Source organism: Mastacembelus armatus, chromosome 16 (genome assembly GCF_900324485.2).
Source record: "Mastacembelus armatus chromosome 16, fMasArm1.2, whole genome shotgun sequence".
NCBI lineage: Eukaryota > Metazoa > Chordata > Actinopteri > Synbranchiformes > Mastacembelidae > Mastacembelus > Mastacembelus armatus.
In genome coordinates this window covers 1,382,502-1,398,632 of record NC_046648.1, presented here as the reverse complement: position 1 = coordinate 1,398,632, position 16,131 = coordinate 1,382,502, and the positions used below count along the sequence as shown (strand labels likewise).

The window sequence follows — 16,131 nt, the reverse complement described above, 5'->3', positions numbered from 1 at the left end:
GAAATGAATGTAAGTCAATAGAATGGACACTGACAATAAGCATCACCTCATGTGAAGCTTGACTGTTGTGACCACATCATCGGTGCTCTCAGTCAGTTTCAGTAAATAGATTGTGCAGTCTTGATGGACTGCATCTTAATGAGGTGTTCCTATAGTTTTGTCTACTTCCTGTGCACATAACTTGCCACAAAGTCAGACCGAGCAGACACACTCTCTCACTAGCAGCTGCATGAGCTGAGAAGGAGAAGTAATCAGGAGTAGAGAATAAGGCATCACCTTAGAATAAAGACAGAAAAATGACAAAAGGTAAGATCCTGCATTACTTTAAAGCTGCTTAAACAGAAACGTGTCCTAGTATCATCTGTTGCCAACTGACTTCATAGGTTGTATTTTCACAGCAGAAATTGAATGAAGTGGAAAATGCATTTTATTTTTTGACCTCTAAGGCAGTGATTAAAAACTCATGTATCTTAGTGCATAATCTCATTAGATGAGCCTGTTTTTTTTTTCCTCAGTGCATGTTAAAAAATGAGTCAGTTAGAAAAGTAATAACACATTTCTTTGTCTTTCATTAGATAACACCACTTCCACCCCAGGTGGCATTATCAAGAGTGATAACACCTCTTCCTCCCCACTTGAGCTGGATAACATTGTTAGGAATATACGCATGGTCTCTGTGGTGATCTACTGTGTAATATTTATAGTTGGCACTCTGGGAAATGGTTTGGTCATCTACGTGACAGGCTTCAGGATGAAGAGAACCGTGAACTCAGTCTGGTTTCTCAACTTGGCCCTGGCAGACTGCTTCTTTACTGCCTTTCTGATTTTCTGGATAATTTCTGCCTCCCAGGGGAACCACTGGCCTTTTGGGCATTTCATGTGTAAGCTCTTCAACTTCGTGGTTGTAGTCAATATGTTTGCCAGCATCTTTCTTCTGACGGTCATAAGTGTGGACCGCTGCCTGTCCATCTGGGTGGTGGTCTGGGCGCAAAACAAGCGCACTGTGCGCAAAGCTCAGCTGATAAGCGCTGCAGTGTGGGTGGCTGCTGTGGTCTGCAGCATACCCTATGCCACTTTTCGTGATTTGAAGATCAAAGGGGTGAAGACCTACTGTTCATACTCTGGATCTAAGTCACAATACTGGAGTCTCGGCATTTTCCGCTTCGTTATGGGCTTCTTCGTGCCCTTCATGGTGATATTGGTGTCTTACACCGCTATAAGTGTCCGTGCAGGACGCGTGCAGCGCACAAGGAGACACAGATCTCGTCGTATTATTTTCTCTATCATCTTTGCGTTCTTCATCTGCTGGCTGCCCTACCATGTTGTGCATTTTATGGAATTAAACGGTGCCCCCCAGAGTTTACAGAGGATTATTAGGATTATAGGTCCTCTGACTATCAGTCTGGCTTTCGCAAACAGCTGCCTGAACCCCATTCTCTACGTTTTCCTGTGTGACGAGTTCCAGAAGAAGCTGAAGCAGTCCATCTGTTTTGTCCTAGAGAGCGCCCTGGCCGAGGACCACCTGTCATTTATGTCGTCTCGGTCCATGTCGTCACACTTCACATGGACTTCCCGAAAGTCAGAATCTTCTGCACCTGCGGAAAAAAGCACGACCACTTCCTCAAAATGCGCAGAAACGCAGGTTTTCAACGGTGAGAGAGAGACAACGTCCGCTGATTAAGACGTCCACACCTGTCAGGTGATGCAAAGCGACCAAAGGTTAACATTCCACATGTAAGTCAGGAAGTACACCTGCTGACCAAGATGCATACATGAATAACCTATAGCTAAAACTAACTTAAAGTCAAGCCTTTAGTACCGTGTGCGATCAGATGTGGAATTTACTGTAGTTCATTTGATAAATATGTTTGTAAAAATGTATGTAAACTTTAGAAGCTGCAGCTTATTTGTTCATGCTCAAGCTAATTGTATATGAATAGAAGCACCTATGATACTGTTGATGACATTTTATTAGTTGACTTTTATGCTTTTCAGTACAGTCAACAAAAACATTATGGGATGCCACTAAAAATAAAGAAATGCTGATGTGAAACAGGATATTTTTGACATTGATTACATTATAGACTCTTCTCTTTTAGATTTATCTTACTGTTAATTTAGCATTTGTTGGGCTTCCATGTGTTGAAAACAGGCTGTGGTAAATGAACTAGAGATTTCACACTCATCTAATGCAAAGTTCCTAATATAAACATTCTGCTTTCTAACAGCTGCCATACACAGGGTGTGCTGTTTCACTTTTTACATACTCAGAAAATGACCTACACAAATACAGAACACATTCTGCACTTGGTGTTTATCACTGTGCTCCAGCTCATTAGATTTAAATGCCAGTGCAGAATACATGGGAGGCTACCTGACCTTTAATGCAACAGCTCATATCATCCAGCAGCACCAAGAACAATGCAGCCTGATGCAAACAGATCAGAGACACATAGTGGGTTCACACAGTAAAACTGTGTAGATACATATGTATGGACAAGGTTTCAATTACCACATTTGGGGTCTCGTGTAAATGGCACCACACACAGTCAGCACTTTCACCTTAGGCATTTCTATATCAAACCCAGTGTGGTGAAGACGAGCTCTTCAAGCTGCACTCTAACTCCTGTAGCTGCAATTCATCCACATTAAAACATAGGACATACTTTTAATTAAGTGTTTATTAACTAACAATTGTCGTGAGAACCTAAAATGTAATTGCAAAAAATTTCAGATTACTTGACATCTGGCTTATAGCTGACTTACATGCCACTTCATGCATGTCAAAAGAATCATGTTTGATATCTACAGGCTCTTATGGGCCCTCTAAGATGCACCTCGATTTTGTTTTTTTTTAATTCTATGTGTTGAAATTAAAAAAGCACCTGGATACAGACAACACCACACTGGATTTTAATTCATCTTAATGTTTAACATGCACATGTCAATTTTCTGGAAAAATACTAGTGATGAACAACTTTAGTCAAACATCTACACAGAATCTTTATGGATATAAATAGTCCCAGATCACACCTTATGACATTCTGCACACATCAAACTGCAAGATACATGAAGATCCTTCAAAGTAGTATTTCTCCAATGCATAGGACACTTGGTCTATTTAAGGCTCCGGGTTCAATTAATGCAGTCTGACTATGCAGACGGCAGGTATATTCAAACACTGCTACACTGTGGTTCCATTACAACTGCACAGAGTCCATTTCATCGGGGAGAGCTACAAAATACCCAGTTAGCGATCGTAGAGCTCCTTCATTTCCTTAAGGACCTTGATACTCTCGCCATACCTCAACTGGTTCTTGTTGGAACACTCCTTCCATCTAAAAAAACAAAAACAAAAAAACACCAACCAATGTCAGCTCAACTCTTTCCAATCCTTTACATGTTCCAGTGGTTTCTTCAAAGCTCAAGCTTGCAAACACTGTATTAAGACAATATATTGATGCAGGTTACAAGTACTTTTCTGTTAAAATTACTTTTTTTGCAAACCAAACAATGGCACAAGTTACTTAATAAAAAAAAATTGAATCAAACACACTTTTGCCTTATCTTTTTCCACCGTTCCATGTGGTCACATATAAGGGAACTTGTAACAGGAACTGAATCTGTTAACTGTGGATGAAACCAAAATGTTGAGGTTCAGTTAGTTGCAGTTGATTAGATAATTTTTAAACTAAGAAATGGGATGTAAAAATAGATGAGTCAAATTTTATAACAACAAGTAGACAAATCACCATCAATAATCTTCATATACATATTGTACAGCACCTTGGTAGCAGTGGGTTTTTCTGTCTGTGGGATCCTGAGATTGATGGGTTCACCAGAGCTACTGACGGGACAAGGGGTCGGAGGAGGAAGTCTATACACATTCTGACCTTTACCATTGATCATGTCTGTGACCTGTCAAAGAAAGAAATTTGGAAAACAGAATGCATCAATAAATCTCCCCAAACACCAAGATTGAGAGGGGGTGGGGTGTGATGTTTTGTTAGCAGTGTTGAAATCATTGCAACTGAAATACTCAGAAGCCTGTCCTCAAACGACAAACTCACTTTGTCACATAAGTTAAACACAGACACTTCTATTACTCTGCCATAAGGGCATCCACATATAGCTTTACTATATATTTACCATACTGTGCTTAAGCATATTGATAGTTACAGCATCACTTTCAGGCAATGTCCTGTCCTCATTAGCAATTTTATACTGCTTAGTCATAAGATAGTTCCCTTATACTGGTCAGAGGCAGAGTGATGTTAGTGGCTTATAATGTTACTCTGTTTCCTGTCCACCATTATTAGACTTTGTCACACAAGGCAGTTTGTATTTTAACAATTTACAATAAAGGAAATAAGACCATGCATAAAAACCTATACAGATGTGGTAGTGTCCCTATTCTCCTGGTGGGTAAACTCATAACTTCTGTGTAATGTTTGGAAAAAAAAAAAAAAGTTATTCAACGTTAACCGTTTGGCCTCACCTCTTCCTCTACCATGCTGTGTGGGGGGCTTGGGGAAACAGCTGGCTCTCGAACAGAAGGATTGTTTCTCATCCAGGCTCGGCAGATAGGATACAATGGGGTGCTGGTGTTGAACTGAGCAAGATCCACACTGCGGTCAAACAACTTAATAATGTAAGCGTCTAGAGAAGGTAAAACGACAGAAAAAAGACAGAAAACAAGTGTTAATTTTACTAAGAAGCAAAAGGCAAAGTGATCACAGTGATAAAACAGATAAATACTTCACATGAACTTTATTGGTGGATTATTGTCATAATTTATGGTTTACTTTGTTTGTGCTGATTACTCTCCGGTATTCCCTCATCCATCTCTTTTCTCTTCTTCCGTCGGTGCTGAGGAAAACGAGCTGAGGGTCTGAAAAAAATTCAAAAGGAAGAAACCTTTATCGCAAATCCAGTTACTGCTTTTCACGTCTTTTTTAAGCTGCTGTTGTGTGCAGACTAGTAATTCAATGTAAAATGATAAACTCATTGACCAGGCAGTACCAAAGAATAATGTTTTCTTTTTCCTCCCACAAATTAAAATGTGGAAATATTTTTGAGTTACTTTCAGCTCAATTTGAAAAATACCTTTTTCCAGCAGATGATGGAGACAAATCTCTGAAAGGGACAGGTGGAAAATACAGTTTAAAAAAAAAAAAGATCTTTATACTCATATTGTGAAATAAAATAACAGATTAAAGCTGAGTTTACAACACCAATTGAAGTCATACTTATTTGAAGGGTCGGCTGATATTTTTCCAGGATCACCCTCATTTTGCTCCCTGTTTAAAATAAAATAAAAAGATATGTAGTTTGTCTGAAAAGCAATCACGAAACTACACACATAAAAACTTTACGGACCTTTCATTTTCACTCTTCTCCACCAACCCCTTTAACACAGCATCCAATCTGCTCCGTGCACCACTCGCCTCTAAATCTGCAAAAGTAATAAAGTTGAGGTGGAGGCTTTAATTTAACATGAATCAATCACGGGTATGAAGACCAGAAATGTAACACTGATGATGGATAATGAACTTCTTTAGTTGTAAGTAACCTGTTGTCTTTCTAACAGTGAATGTGCTCTGAGTGACGGATCTATCCCTGTCAGCTCAGAGGGTGTTGGGTCTTCAGATTTCTCTCCTCCAGTCAGCCTGGATGAGCCAGTGCGAAGACCTTTGATTCCTAGTTTATTAAAATCTGCTACTGGTAAGACAAGAGTCTGGAGGAGAAAACACTTTTATTGTTTTTCTCTTCTAGTGTGCACTTTTATATCGTCTTATGTAGTTTGTAACATATGGTTGTTGTTTGCTTTAATAACTGGGGTTTTAATCTGTATTTCCATGTCAGTGTTAATGTGTTAACATTTATAGTGAGATCTGGATTATAGTGCATTCATGATTTCAGGTAGACTATGTTGTCAAATGCAATGACCTCGACCCAACATGACCTTAGTGCTGAGGGGGGTCGGGGTCACCTCTTACCTGGCCTTTCAGTCTTGATCTTGACGTGATGCATTATCGCCACCGTTCAGACTTATATTTAAAGGAAATTCAGTGTCTTCTGGCTGATAACGACGCGTTACTTAACGACACTAACGCAGCACGTACGGTTAAGGTGAGCTAACTACCTGCCGTTAAGATCGCTCTCTACGAGCTAGCTACTGTCTGCGTTAGCACAAACACTGGATAGCGTTAAACGAAGCCACTTTTATCTGTGTTTACTCACTACAACAAATTAGCTGCCTAAGCTGGTTCCACACGCTCAGTCGGCCGACACTACAGACTAATCGTTTTATTATCAGTTATATCGGATGGTGGCGCCGATTAGCTCAAGCTACCGTTGCTAACTTAGCTTGTTTTGGACGAACGCGTAGCCTTTGTGGACTTTCCTCTTCCGCGCGCTGCCGGTTTCCTATCAATTGATTGGCCCTTGTGAAGTGAGGGCCTCCTACGTGATTGGTTTAATTCTATGTCAATCAAATTAAACTCGTTGCCCATTGGCTGGATGTCGTGTAGTAAATAACGATCCGAATAAACAGTGACGCTTCCGTTGGTTTCATCCATGTTGGTAATTTGTGTATTATTATTGAATTAGAGCAGATGAATCGTGTTTTCAGTAAAAACGTTGTTCTCGTTTGGTGAATATCGCTTCGACATGCAAACTCTAACAACCTAATTAGTTATTTTATGGACAACTTGTGTCGTTTGGTTCTATGGTAACTTTATTTTATGTTTGGCAGAACAAGTCAACTCGGTAACGTTAACTTCTAAAACACTGAGATCTAACGTTAAGTCACCCAGTCAGTCAGACACATCGATCCGGCTGTGATTTGGAGTCAAAGAGCTCAGGATCAGGCATAAAGTAAGAACCTCTACTGTGCATCCTGCCTGTGTCCTGTCATCAGTCACCTGTGAAGCACTAAAGGTTATTATGAAATCCAGGTAAGTAGAAAAATAGTCCCCTGGTACTATCATCAGTAATTACATGTACTCATATGTGTTGTTTTCACAGTGCTCCTGTGTTCACGAGGAAGAACCCCTTCCAGCCAGCATCCAGGGTGGGGAAGACACACTACCACCCATCCCGCAACCAGGCCCTGTCAAAGAGAAAAAGAAAAGAAACTGTAGGATTTACTGCAAGAAATATCTGATTCCAGTGTTGCCTTATTAAGTCGCTTAACACAGTCGGGATCACCCACTATTTCTCTTTTGCAGACTTTGAGTCCTGTACGTTCAAACCAGAGATCCAGTCCACAGATACAGCGTCGTAGCCCAGAGAGCCACGACCGCTGTTTTGCAGATGAGCAGCCTGTTTTTACAGAGTCCTGGCCCTCCACGTCTCCTGGCAGCACGACAACCTCATCTGACGTAGAATCATCCAAACAGTTTGAAAGAGCGAGGAAAGCCACAGTTTCCTCTGAGCTGGGCGGTCAGCAGGATTCAGTGTTGGCAAAGTATGTTTTAGTTTCACAGAGTTAAGACTACACCCTGAAAAGTATCAGTGCCAAACATGACAATGTGATGGCAACTCATAAGAAAACTGGATGCTGAAAGAAACTGATCGGTGCTTCTTTTTATTATTCATCTGTGTGAAAGACCACACATAACAAGTATTGACATTTGCAGATATATAGAACGCTTTCGACACGGAGAACCGCAGAGTCGAGAAGAGCGACAGCAGATGACTTCTGCCCCTGAGGATGAGCGCCTGCCTTTTTGGTGGATGTCATCCTCATCTTTACCCCCAAGTTCAACACCAACTAAAGCAACAGACAAAGGTATACGTTATTTTTCTATCTTTATCTGATTTGACGTAGAAAGCACCCTTTCTGTGGAATCCCTTCATCTAAACAGATCCCGTTCATTCTCTGAAAGATGACAACCACCCTGCCGTTTGCAGCCCAGCCGGACAGGGACAACGTGACAGATCCCTTTCCCCATGCAGAGGATCCCTCAGTGTGAGTGTGTTTGTGAATATACTGGGGATGAGTCACTATTTAGTCTGTGTTGTCTTTCATTACCGAGAAGAAATAACAGGTGTATTGTTTGTAGGAAAATTTTGAATTTGCCTACAAATGTGTTTTTAAAATGGATTAGTGGGCCTGCAACATCCCTATTATGCAACATTTGACTGAATCCCTCGTGACCAGAATGTCTGCAGGAGTGGGGCCTTATTCCGACGAAGTGTGCATATAAATATTTGCATTTCACCAGCACACCACATGTCCATTTGGAAACCTCTGTTTACTGAATGGCTGAAAAACCATCCTTTACCAGTCCTGTTTCATACTTCTATGGTTTATTGAACCTGCTCATGTCAAATGTATCACCCCACCATCACAAAACTATATGAGCACATTGCTATACTTTATTTGCCATATGAGGCCAAATAATGTGACTGGTTAGACTTTTATACCCATATGCTAGGCAAGGCAAGTTTATTTATATAGCACAATTCATACACAGAACAATTCAAAGTGCTTTACAATAATAAAAGACAAGTTAAAAGTACATAGGCAACTGTTATTATACAGTCTTACTGATTTACTCCATACTTAATATTTAATCTGTCACTTATTAAGTGGTTTTGTCTGTTTTCTGTAACAGATGCTTTCAGACATTTCCCAGGGTGAGTTTGATGACACAGAGCTACTACAGCTTCAAGAAAGGGCCAGCAGACTCCTGCTAAAAGGGTATGAAGACCAGAAATGTAACACTGATGATGGATAATGAACTTCTTTAGTTGTAAGTAACCTGTTGTCTTTCTAACAGTGAATGTGCTCTGAGTGACGGATCTATCCCTGTCAGCTCAGAGGGTGTTGGGTCTTCAGATTTCTCTCCTCCAGTCAGCCTGGATGAGCCAGTGCGAAGACCTTTGATTCCTAGTTTATTAAAACCTGCTACTGGTAAGACAAGAGTCTGGAGGAGAAAACACTTTTATTGTTTTTCTCTTTTAGTGTGCACTTTTATATTGTCTTATGTAGTTTGTAACATATGGTTGTTGTTTTTTTAATAACTGGGGTTTTATCTGTATTTCCATGTCAATGTTATTTTGCACCGTGTTTGTGAACATTTTTAGTGATAACCAGATCAGACCCAGTTCAAGCTGTGTCCTCCCACAAATTCATCCTTCCTCCTTTGGTGACCCCCACACGACCAGAAGAGGACATCTTGTTTCAGTGGCGTTTAAGGAGAAAGATGGAGCAGGCCAGGGAGCGGCCCCAGTCTTTTCAACACTACAGCCTTCACGGCGCTACATTTAACTTGCAGCCCCCCAGTTTAAGCCACCCCTCAGCCAGTGGACTGGCTTATAAGGTTGGAATCATGGTGATACATTTTTTCTATTTGCTTATTCCAAATGTACAAAATTATTTGAATTTCCTATATTTTTCAGAGTACTCAAACCCCCTGAATTCTCACAAAAACCTCCAGAGCCAAAAACCAAAGAAGCTCCTGGACCAGGTCCCCCAGCTTCAGATCCACCTCCCTCTCCTGCCTATGTTGTCTCTGGCACTTCCATCTCTCAACCCCAGACCATTGCCCATGTTCCTGCCCACATGCATTTTCTCTGTGATGTCTTACCCTGTCCCATCCAGTCATCTCATGCTATCAAGCAACACAACATTTCACAAACATTAGATGAGTCTCAGGCCAGAGTTTGTAAAAAGACCGAAGTCCCTGGAAGCACCACTGATGAGCCTACTCATGACCATGGCTCATCTTCACCACCCGCTTCATCTGGCTCTGGAGGAGGGGAGTGGCCTCATCACCTCAAAAGCTCTGAGAGAAACAAGAAAAAGGAAGCTCAGACGAAAGAGTCAGAGAAGAATGAGAAGAAGACGGCATCGTCCATTAAGAAGCAAAATAAACTGACAAGGTGATCATCAAAGCATACACAGAGTGCACAAACTTCAAGTCTGAACGCTTAATGAATTACCTTTTTCTGCAGATATACTATGGATAGAAAATGTTCTGATGGACATCATCCTACAAACAGGAGCTCTTCACATCAGAGACCTCCCAAGAAGGTCAAACCATGGGCAGAGCAGCATCAAACCCAGAGCAGTCAGGAGTTTCTCAGTGAGAGCTGCACTGGTGATCATGCAACACCGTCTTCTCCAGTCCACAGTGCTTTAGGACAGGTCAGCATGCACATGAGCTGCAAAGGTTTTTACTGCCTTCAGTGCTTCTCAGATTGATTTCTTTCATGCTCTCCATGTAGTTTGACTAATACAAGTTGCTGCCATCACTGTGCCCGTTTTGTATATTTACCTGTCATACATCATGATGTGATGTTGATGTACAATGTCATTATGGTAAATAAAAACTGCATTAATCAGTAGGATGTTCCTATTGGACCCTGACAGGTAGTTTCAGAGGTATTGTTCCCTAAGGCGGATTCATCTCCTGCACAGAGGACTCCTGTCTCCTTGGTTTCTCCTCCTTGCTCGTCCTCTGCACGTCCACAATCCCCAGTCCCTCCTTGCAATGCACAGAACTCTGTGGAGGTCATTTCACAGCTGCTGCAAGAGGCTGAAGGTGAGCTCATTGTAGCACAGAGCGCCAACCTTTGGCCTGTAGTTTACTGTGGAAAATAGATCCTGACAGGAATAGTTTCCATTCACAGCATCTTAAGAAGTTGCAGTCAAAACCCTCTAATTGTTTTGTGCAAGCTGTTCGTCTGTGGTAACATTTGTGATCCATGTTGAATCTTAAGTACACACTGCACTTAGAGGTCAACATGCCTGTACATGCTGATAATATTGCATTATTTTCAGATTCTGATGAAAAGGAGTTTGAAGATGATCCTTTACTACAAGTTCTTCGCAAACAGAGAAAATGGGTAAAGGAGCAGATCAGGTAAAAACCTAAATATAATTACTCAGCTGGTCCAATGCTCATCATTTACATAAATAGTGTTATTAGACTCATCTAAACACAACACCCTAAATTCCAGAAAAAACAATCTCTGTTTTCCTTTCAGAGAAGTGGACTCTCTGCTCAATGATTTCCTGCAAGTCACATGAACACTGGCAAGAAGCATTTCATGTAGTAACTTTTTTATTTTTCTAAAGAAATAAAATATATTTGTAGTTTTTTTTATAAATAATTATTTCCACATTAAAGAGTTTGGAGATATGTTTGTGCACATCATTAATCACAATCAAAATACAGTGCATTTTACAAAAGTTACACAAAGAGAAGCAGCTATGTGAACACAGAATATTTACAAAGCCTGGACATTATGTAAGATAGATGAGTAATAGCACTGCAGTATATACAAACCACAGGGAGCAGGGGAACATTAGAACAGTGCCAGGAACATAACAAATATGTGTTTTGACACACACTGAGTGTTGCTGTGTATGGAGGAGCCTAAAATCACTTGTGTGTCTGTGTGTTCAAAAAGGCCACTGTTCCATCTGTTGTCATAAACGGTGAACATGCTGAGATTTGATATTTTGGTGTGAATGTGATTAGGCCAGGCATCTGGAGTTCTCTGTTTGCAGCATTGGTGCAGATATGATCAGGATGCCCTCTGGAGAAACCGCTGACTCCAAAGCCATGGTGTCCACTCCCTTTGGGATGCGGTAGCGGCGGTTAAACTGGCGTGTTGTAAAACCTGGACCATGCTTCAAACAAATCATAGAGAGGAATAAGGAATTCATGTTTAGAGGATGACACACTTGACCTTCATCATCCAGCAATGTTCCTTCCAGAATACCAACCTTTTTTTCTTCATGCTTTCCTTGCACTTCTACAAAGTCTCCTATTACTTTGACCACTAGATCCTCTGGGTTGAAGTACTTCACATCAACTTGAACCGTAAATCCGGTATCATCACAGTTCACCTACCACAGTGAGTCACAATCGTTTATATTATGGTATAGAAATAAATGACAGCAAAGCACAGCAAATATCCAGTAAATCCCAATAGAGTGGATGAACAGGTTGCCATTGCAAAAGTCTATCAGGCATTGTTTTCATGCATGTCTATTGAACTGAAACGAATGCAATCAACTACCAGGTTTACCTTTTTAACATTTCTGATACTTAGCCAGCTTAGGAAGTGAAAATGGCATACCTCTGCAGAGCTGGTCGTGTCAGTCTCCGGGATAATTATTTTCGGTGACCAGTTATATTGTCCATAAGTCCCATTCAGCCGAGGAATAAGAGGTGGTAAAACCTTCTCCCATGGGATACCACCAGCTGGCAGAGTGGGTGACAGGATGAAGTCCATTTCTAATCGATAGAAAGTTTAAAAAAAGGGAGAGAAAGCTGACTTGATAGCAGTTGAGGCTACAGCATGTCAGACTACAAGGGATAAAGAACTTACCTCTTGACAAACTCTATCCAAGTTTGTGCACACGGGAAAAAGAGCCTCTGGCAACTGCTTGTGTTGAGTCCTGAATAAGGTAAAGTGATGATCTGCTGCGCCTGTCCAGCTCCTCTCCCTCTGGGTGTTGGACAGTTACGGTGTGTGTCTGTGTGTTTTATACTGGAGTTGCATAATGAGCTGGGAATTCACAGTGGGGCACCTTGCTTCTGTTATGTTCTGGACTAACGCGTACCACTGGATGTCCAAGCAAGGCCACGTGGATCACTGTGTTGTTTTGGGAAGAATGACTCAGCTGTTGCCGGCTTATTCTGCATTAAGGTGTTTATTAGTCATTACCAACAGTGTAATCTACAGGTTATTCTTGAGAGGGTTGATGGTGCCCATACGTACAAGCGGACTGATCATGTATAGTAATCAGACCTATTACCTATATATGTCCTTAAGCCCAGTTTTTAAACAATATCTATCCAAAAATAGGTTCAAAACACGAGGTTGTTGGCCTGTGAGCTGATGCCAGACAGACAGTGACAGCAGGGATTCAAGACACATGGCACCACACGTGTACTGCTACTAAAAAGCCCCTCATCACTCATTCTGGCATTACTGACTGGATGGAAGTATTCAGATCACTTAAGTAAAAGCAGCCATGCTTCAATTTAAAATACTGACATTTTAAAAACCTCTCATTAACAAACATTGCAAATTAAGGTCCTGCAGTCCATCTTCGTGTAAAAGTACATAAGCCTTATCAGCTATAGGCCTCGTTGTGTTTTAATAATTAATACATAAATAATGCCTTAACGTGGCAGCTGGCCTGAGGGGAGATAGGCACCACTTGGTGTATTGTATGTTTTGTATATAAAATCTTTAACTGTAAAGAGACCAATAACTAGCTGTCAAATTAATATAGTGAAGTATTTACCTCTGAAATATAGTGCAGCAAAATGAAGTGCTTAAAACTGCATTTATAGTTCTTTGTTAAATGTATTTCTGCCTATTTCAGTCTCTGTACAGACGAATAAAATACAAAACACCTGAAAACAATATACACTGTGCATGACAGGGTTATATAATTTAGATCACAACTATGCACCATAACAGGTACTGCACGTGCCAGATACTACTTGTTCTTGGCACAGGCTAGTAAGGTCAACAGTTATGGATAGTGGCACATGCTCTCCCTCTTAGTAACACAGAACCTGTCACTTAAGCTGCGACTGGCGTTGCTAAAAATGGCTGTGATTATGTTGTGACTCATATAGGACGACAGGGAAATGGTACCATTTGGAGGGATCAAGTTATTGTGTTTCACAACAGGCGCCAGTCAGTGATTGTCCAGACTTTACAAGACTTATGCAGTAATGCAAACTATTCATCCATATAGACTGATAGATAGATATCTGCTACCTCTAATGCTGGCTCACGTGCTAAGTTAAGTACATGAAGTCAAAATAGTGCAAATTTAACATGTGGATATATTTTTAATTCATCATTCACACACAAGTAAAAATAGATGTAGGTACACGATCTAGCCTCCACAATAAACCTCAATGCACATCCAGTTTCACTATTATATGCTGTAAAATACTGTCATGACAGTTAACCTTGCTATACAAGACCAGTTAGACTACACTATCTAACCAAAGAAGTTTCTCAGATGTCTGAAAAGCACAAAAAAAATCCTTTTGAAAACATAAGGGACTACTTAGTGATTTTCATTCAATCATGTAGTTGACAAAGGAAAATTTGTTGGTCCAAATGATCCAATATAATGATACTGGATCATTAATTTCAAAAGATAATAATAATGCGTTTCAAGGAATTCCCAGTGGAATTGTAAAGGAAAGGTAATCTCCCACTTCCCCCCACTCGGCTCTGTAGTGCTGGAAAATAGTGATCCAGGTGGTGAGTACTGTTACCCATAACAGCAAGCCCAGTGCTGACCGCTTCACATCTGGATGAAACACACACAAAAACAGCTTAGCAATATAACAACTGATACACACAAATGCTTCATATCATGTTCTGAAGCTTTCTCTGAAAACTACAGTCAATAAAATCCCCAACATACTCTTTGATTCTATTTTATAAAGTCAACACAGTGGCACAAATTTTTGCAGATAAATATTTTGTTCTTTAAACCAAAAATATCAGAATGGCATTCGTCATCTTAATTTCTAGTTGGTGTCTGTGAATAAGGGTTAGCCCAAAATGTGTGACTTATATTTTGTCCTACTTTATCGGCCTTGCAATAGAGATGGCCAATATACACTATGTTAAATATTGTGACAATCCCACTGACTTAACTTAATATATATAATATCATTATGTAAACAATCATCTTCTCTCTTCTTCTTCTCCTTTGGGCTGCTCCCTTCAGGGGTCACCACAGCCAATCATCTGCCTCCATTTAACCCTATCCTCTGTATCCTCCTCACCCACACCAACTATCCTCATGTCCTCCTTCACTACATCCAAGAACCTCCTCTTTGGTCTTCCTCTAGGCCTCCTTCCTGGCAGCTCTAACCTCAGCATCCTTTTCTATAATATATAAAATCATAGCTAAACTCATGTTCTTCCTATTGAGTCAAATGGTTTTTAGTGATCTCCTAAAACATGGACAAACTTAATAATAGGTGAATATATCGAGTCCTGTAAGTGCTGAATACACGTCATGTCTAATGAGGGAAAGTACAAAGTATGAACATTAATCAAAATGTTTCTAGGTTCATCTATATATTATTAAAGTTCTGATACTTACAAGTTTTTATCTGGAGCTGTTCGGTGTAGGCTGGCTTTACAAAGGCCTCCCGGAAAAACCAAACAACATTGACCAGCCAAAGGAACGGGAGAAATGCGAAGCCACCTTAGATCAAAACATGGAAAAAAAAACATCCATGAAGATCCTATTGAACACTACAACATCAGAACATTTTAATATAATTACAGAACTTATGGATGCAGACTACCTCAATTTATCCAGCACTTACAACCCAAAGAGGAAGAGGTAAGAGTGTAAATAATTATACCAGCACTTGGTAGTTAATATGTCATGATTCATTTTAAAGGATTCTCACCCAAATAATATTTTCTGCATAGGCTGAGTTTCTCCTCATTGGGCAGTCGCTCCAGGTTCATTGTGAGTTTGTGTCAAACCTGATGAAAAAAAAATGCAGAACAAGCTGAAGATAAGTCAAAAGTGTTTGTGGTGATGTCTACGACCAAGACAAGAGTATCCACTGAAGTTGAGACGACTGAACAAAGTAATCTTAAATCTGTGCACATATCAAGACAACAAAGCAGCCTCAGTCCAAATTCACATTGCTAACGTTAGCATCACGTTAGCTTAGCTGTTCCGAGTACTCTAACTGTTATTTTACACCAGCCGCCAGATTCTGAGCCGGGTCGTTTTTATAATGTTTTTAATGGACCATAGTTAAACACATTAACATCTACCTGGTATTTAAAATCCCAATAGTCAGAGTTTCGTCAAAAATTTAACAAAATATAAACACTTCCTCCTTCTGCTGCCAGATCACGTTCTTCTTCGTCACCTTTTTTTGTTTGTCAATGTTGTTATGGCAAATACACGTCGACCTGAACTGCATAGCGCCCCCTACTGTGCGTGACATGCGTGACAAAAAAGCGGTCTACAATAAAACGGATTGACTGATGAGTCTGTGCTGCAGATAGATAGACCTCAAATTGTCTGGCCATTTTGTTTACTGAGCAAATCTGAGATATTAGAGGTCTCAGCAGAAAAACAAATGCTGC

At 40.4% G+C, this 16,131-nt stretch overlaps 5 protein-coding genes across 5 annotated transcripts; 2 read left to right on the top strand and 3 right to left on the bottom strand.

Moving 5' to 3' along the window:
• The first annotated feature begins 2 nt into the window (after window positions 1-2).
• On the top strand, window positions 3-2,053 carry LOC113122264 (C3a anaphylatoxin chemotactic receptor-like). The gene is made up of 2 exons (XM_026293469.1): window positions 3-306; window positions 576-2,053. Exons 1-2 carry the CDS (start codon window positions 297-299, stop codon window positions 1,679-1,681), a joined length of 1,116 nt encoding a protein of 371 aa, XP_026149254.1. The 5' UTR covers window positions 3-296; the 3' UTR covers window positions 1,682-2,053.
• Window positions 2,054-2,890: 837 nt separating this feature from the next.
• lin37 (lin-37 DREAM MuvB core complex component) lies at window positions 2,891-6,369 on the bottom strand. The gene is made up of 9 exons (XM_026293477.1): window positions 6,000-6,369; window positions 5,380-5,455; window positions 5,250-5,300; window positions 5,107-5,136; window positions 4,806-4,891; window positions 4,499-4,659; window positions 3,787-3,918; window positions 3,557-3,630; window positions 2,891-3,338 (listed from the first exon to the last, which is right to left on the bottom strand). The coding sequence occupies exons 1-9, from the start codon at window positions 6,031-6,033 to the stop codon at window positions 3,251-3,253; spliced, it is 732 nt and encodes a 243-aa protein (XP_026149262.1). The 5' UTR covers window positions 6,034-6,369; the 3' UTR covers window positions 2,891-3,250.
• A 222-nt stretch (window positions 6,370-6,591) lies between these two features.
• On the top strand, window positions 6,592-11,156 carry proser3 (proline and serine rich 3). The gene is made up of 13 exons (XM_026294174.2): window positions 6,592-6,959; window positions 7,030-7,141; window positions 7,233-7,471; window positions 7,644-7,795; window positions 7,893-7,975; window positions 8,625-8,710; window positions 8,790-8,923; window positions 9,097-9,364; window positions 9,412-9,894; window positions 9,967-10,159; window positions 10,385-10,556; window positions 10,796-10,877; window positions 11,002-11,156. Exons 1-13 carry the CDS (start codon window positions 6,949-6,951, stop codon window positions 11,042-11,044), a joined length of 2,058 nt encoding a protein of 685 aa, XP_026149959.1. The 5' UTR covers window positions 6,592-6,948; the 3' UTR covers window positions 11,045-11,156.
• Window positions 11,157-11,489: 333 nt separating this feature from the next.
• Window positions 11,490-12,577, bottom strand: hspb6 (heat shock protein, alpha-crystallin-related, b6). Its single transcript, XM_026293481.2, has 4 exons — window positions 12,355-12,577; window positions 12,103-12,260; window positions 11,747-11,869; window positions 11,490-11,650 (listed from the first exon to the last, which is right to left on the bottom strand). The coding sequence occupies exons 2-4, from the start codon at window positions 12,256-12,258 to the stop codon at window positions 11,495-11,497; spliced, it is 435 nt and encodes a 144-aa protein (XP_026149266.1). The 5' UTR covers window positions 12,259-12,260; window positions 12,355-12,577; the 3' UTR covers window positions 11,490-11,494.
• Window positions 12,578-13,302: 725 nt separating this feature from the next.
• psenen (presenilin enhancer, gamma-secretase subunit) lies at window positions 13,303-15,924 on the bottom strand. The gene is made up of 4 exons (XM_026293482.1): window positions 15,814-15,924; window positions 15,435-15,513; window positions 15,119-15,223; window positions 13,303-14,311 (listed from the first exon to the last, which is right to left on the bottom strand). The coding sequence occupies exons 2-4, from the start codon at window positions 15,493-15,495 to the stop codon at window positions 14,172-14,174; spliced, it is 306 nt and encodes a 101-aa protein (XP_026149267.1). The 5' UTR covers window positions 15,496-15,513; window positions 15,814-15,924; the 3' UTR covers window positions 13,303-14,171.
• Window positions 15,925-16,131: the final 207 nt, after the last annotated feature.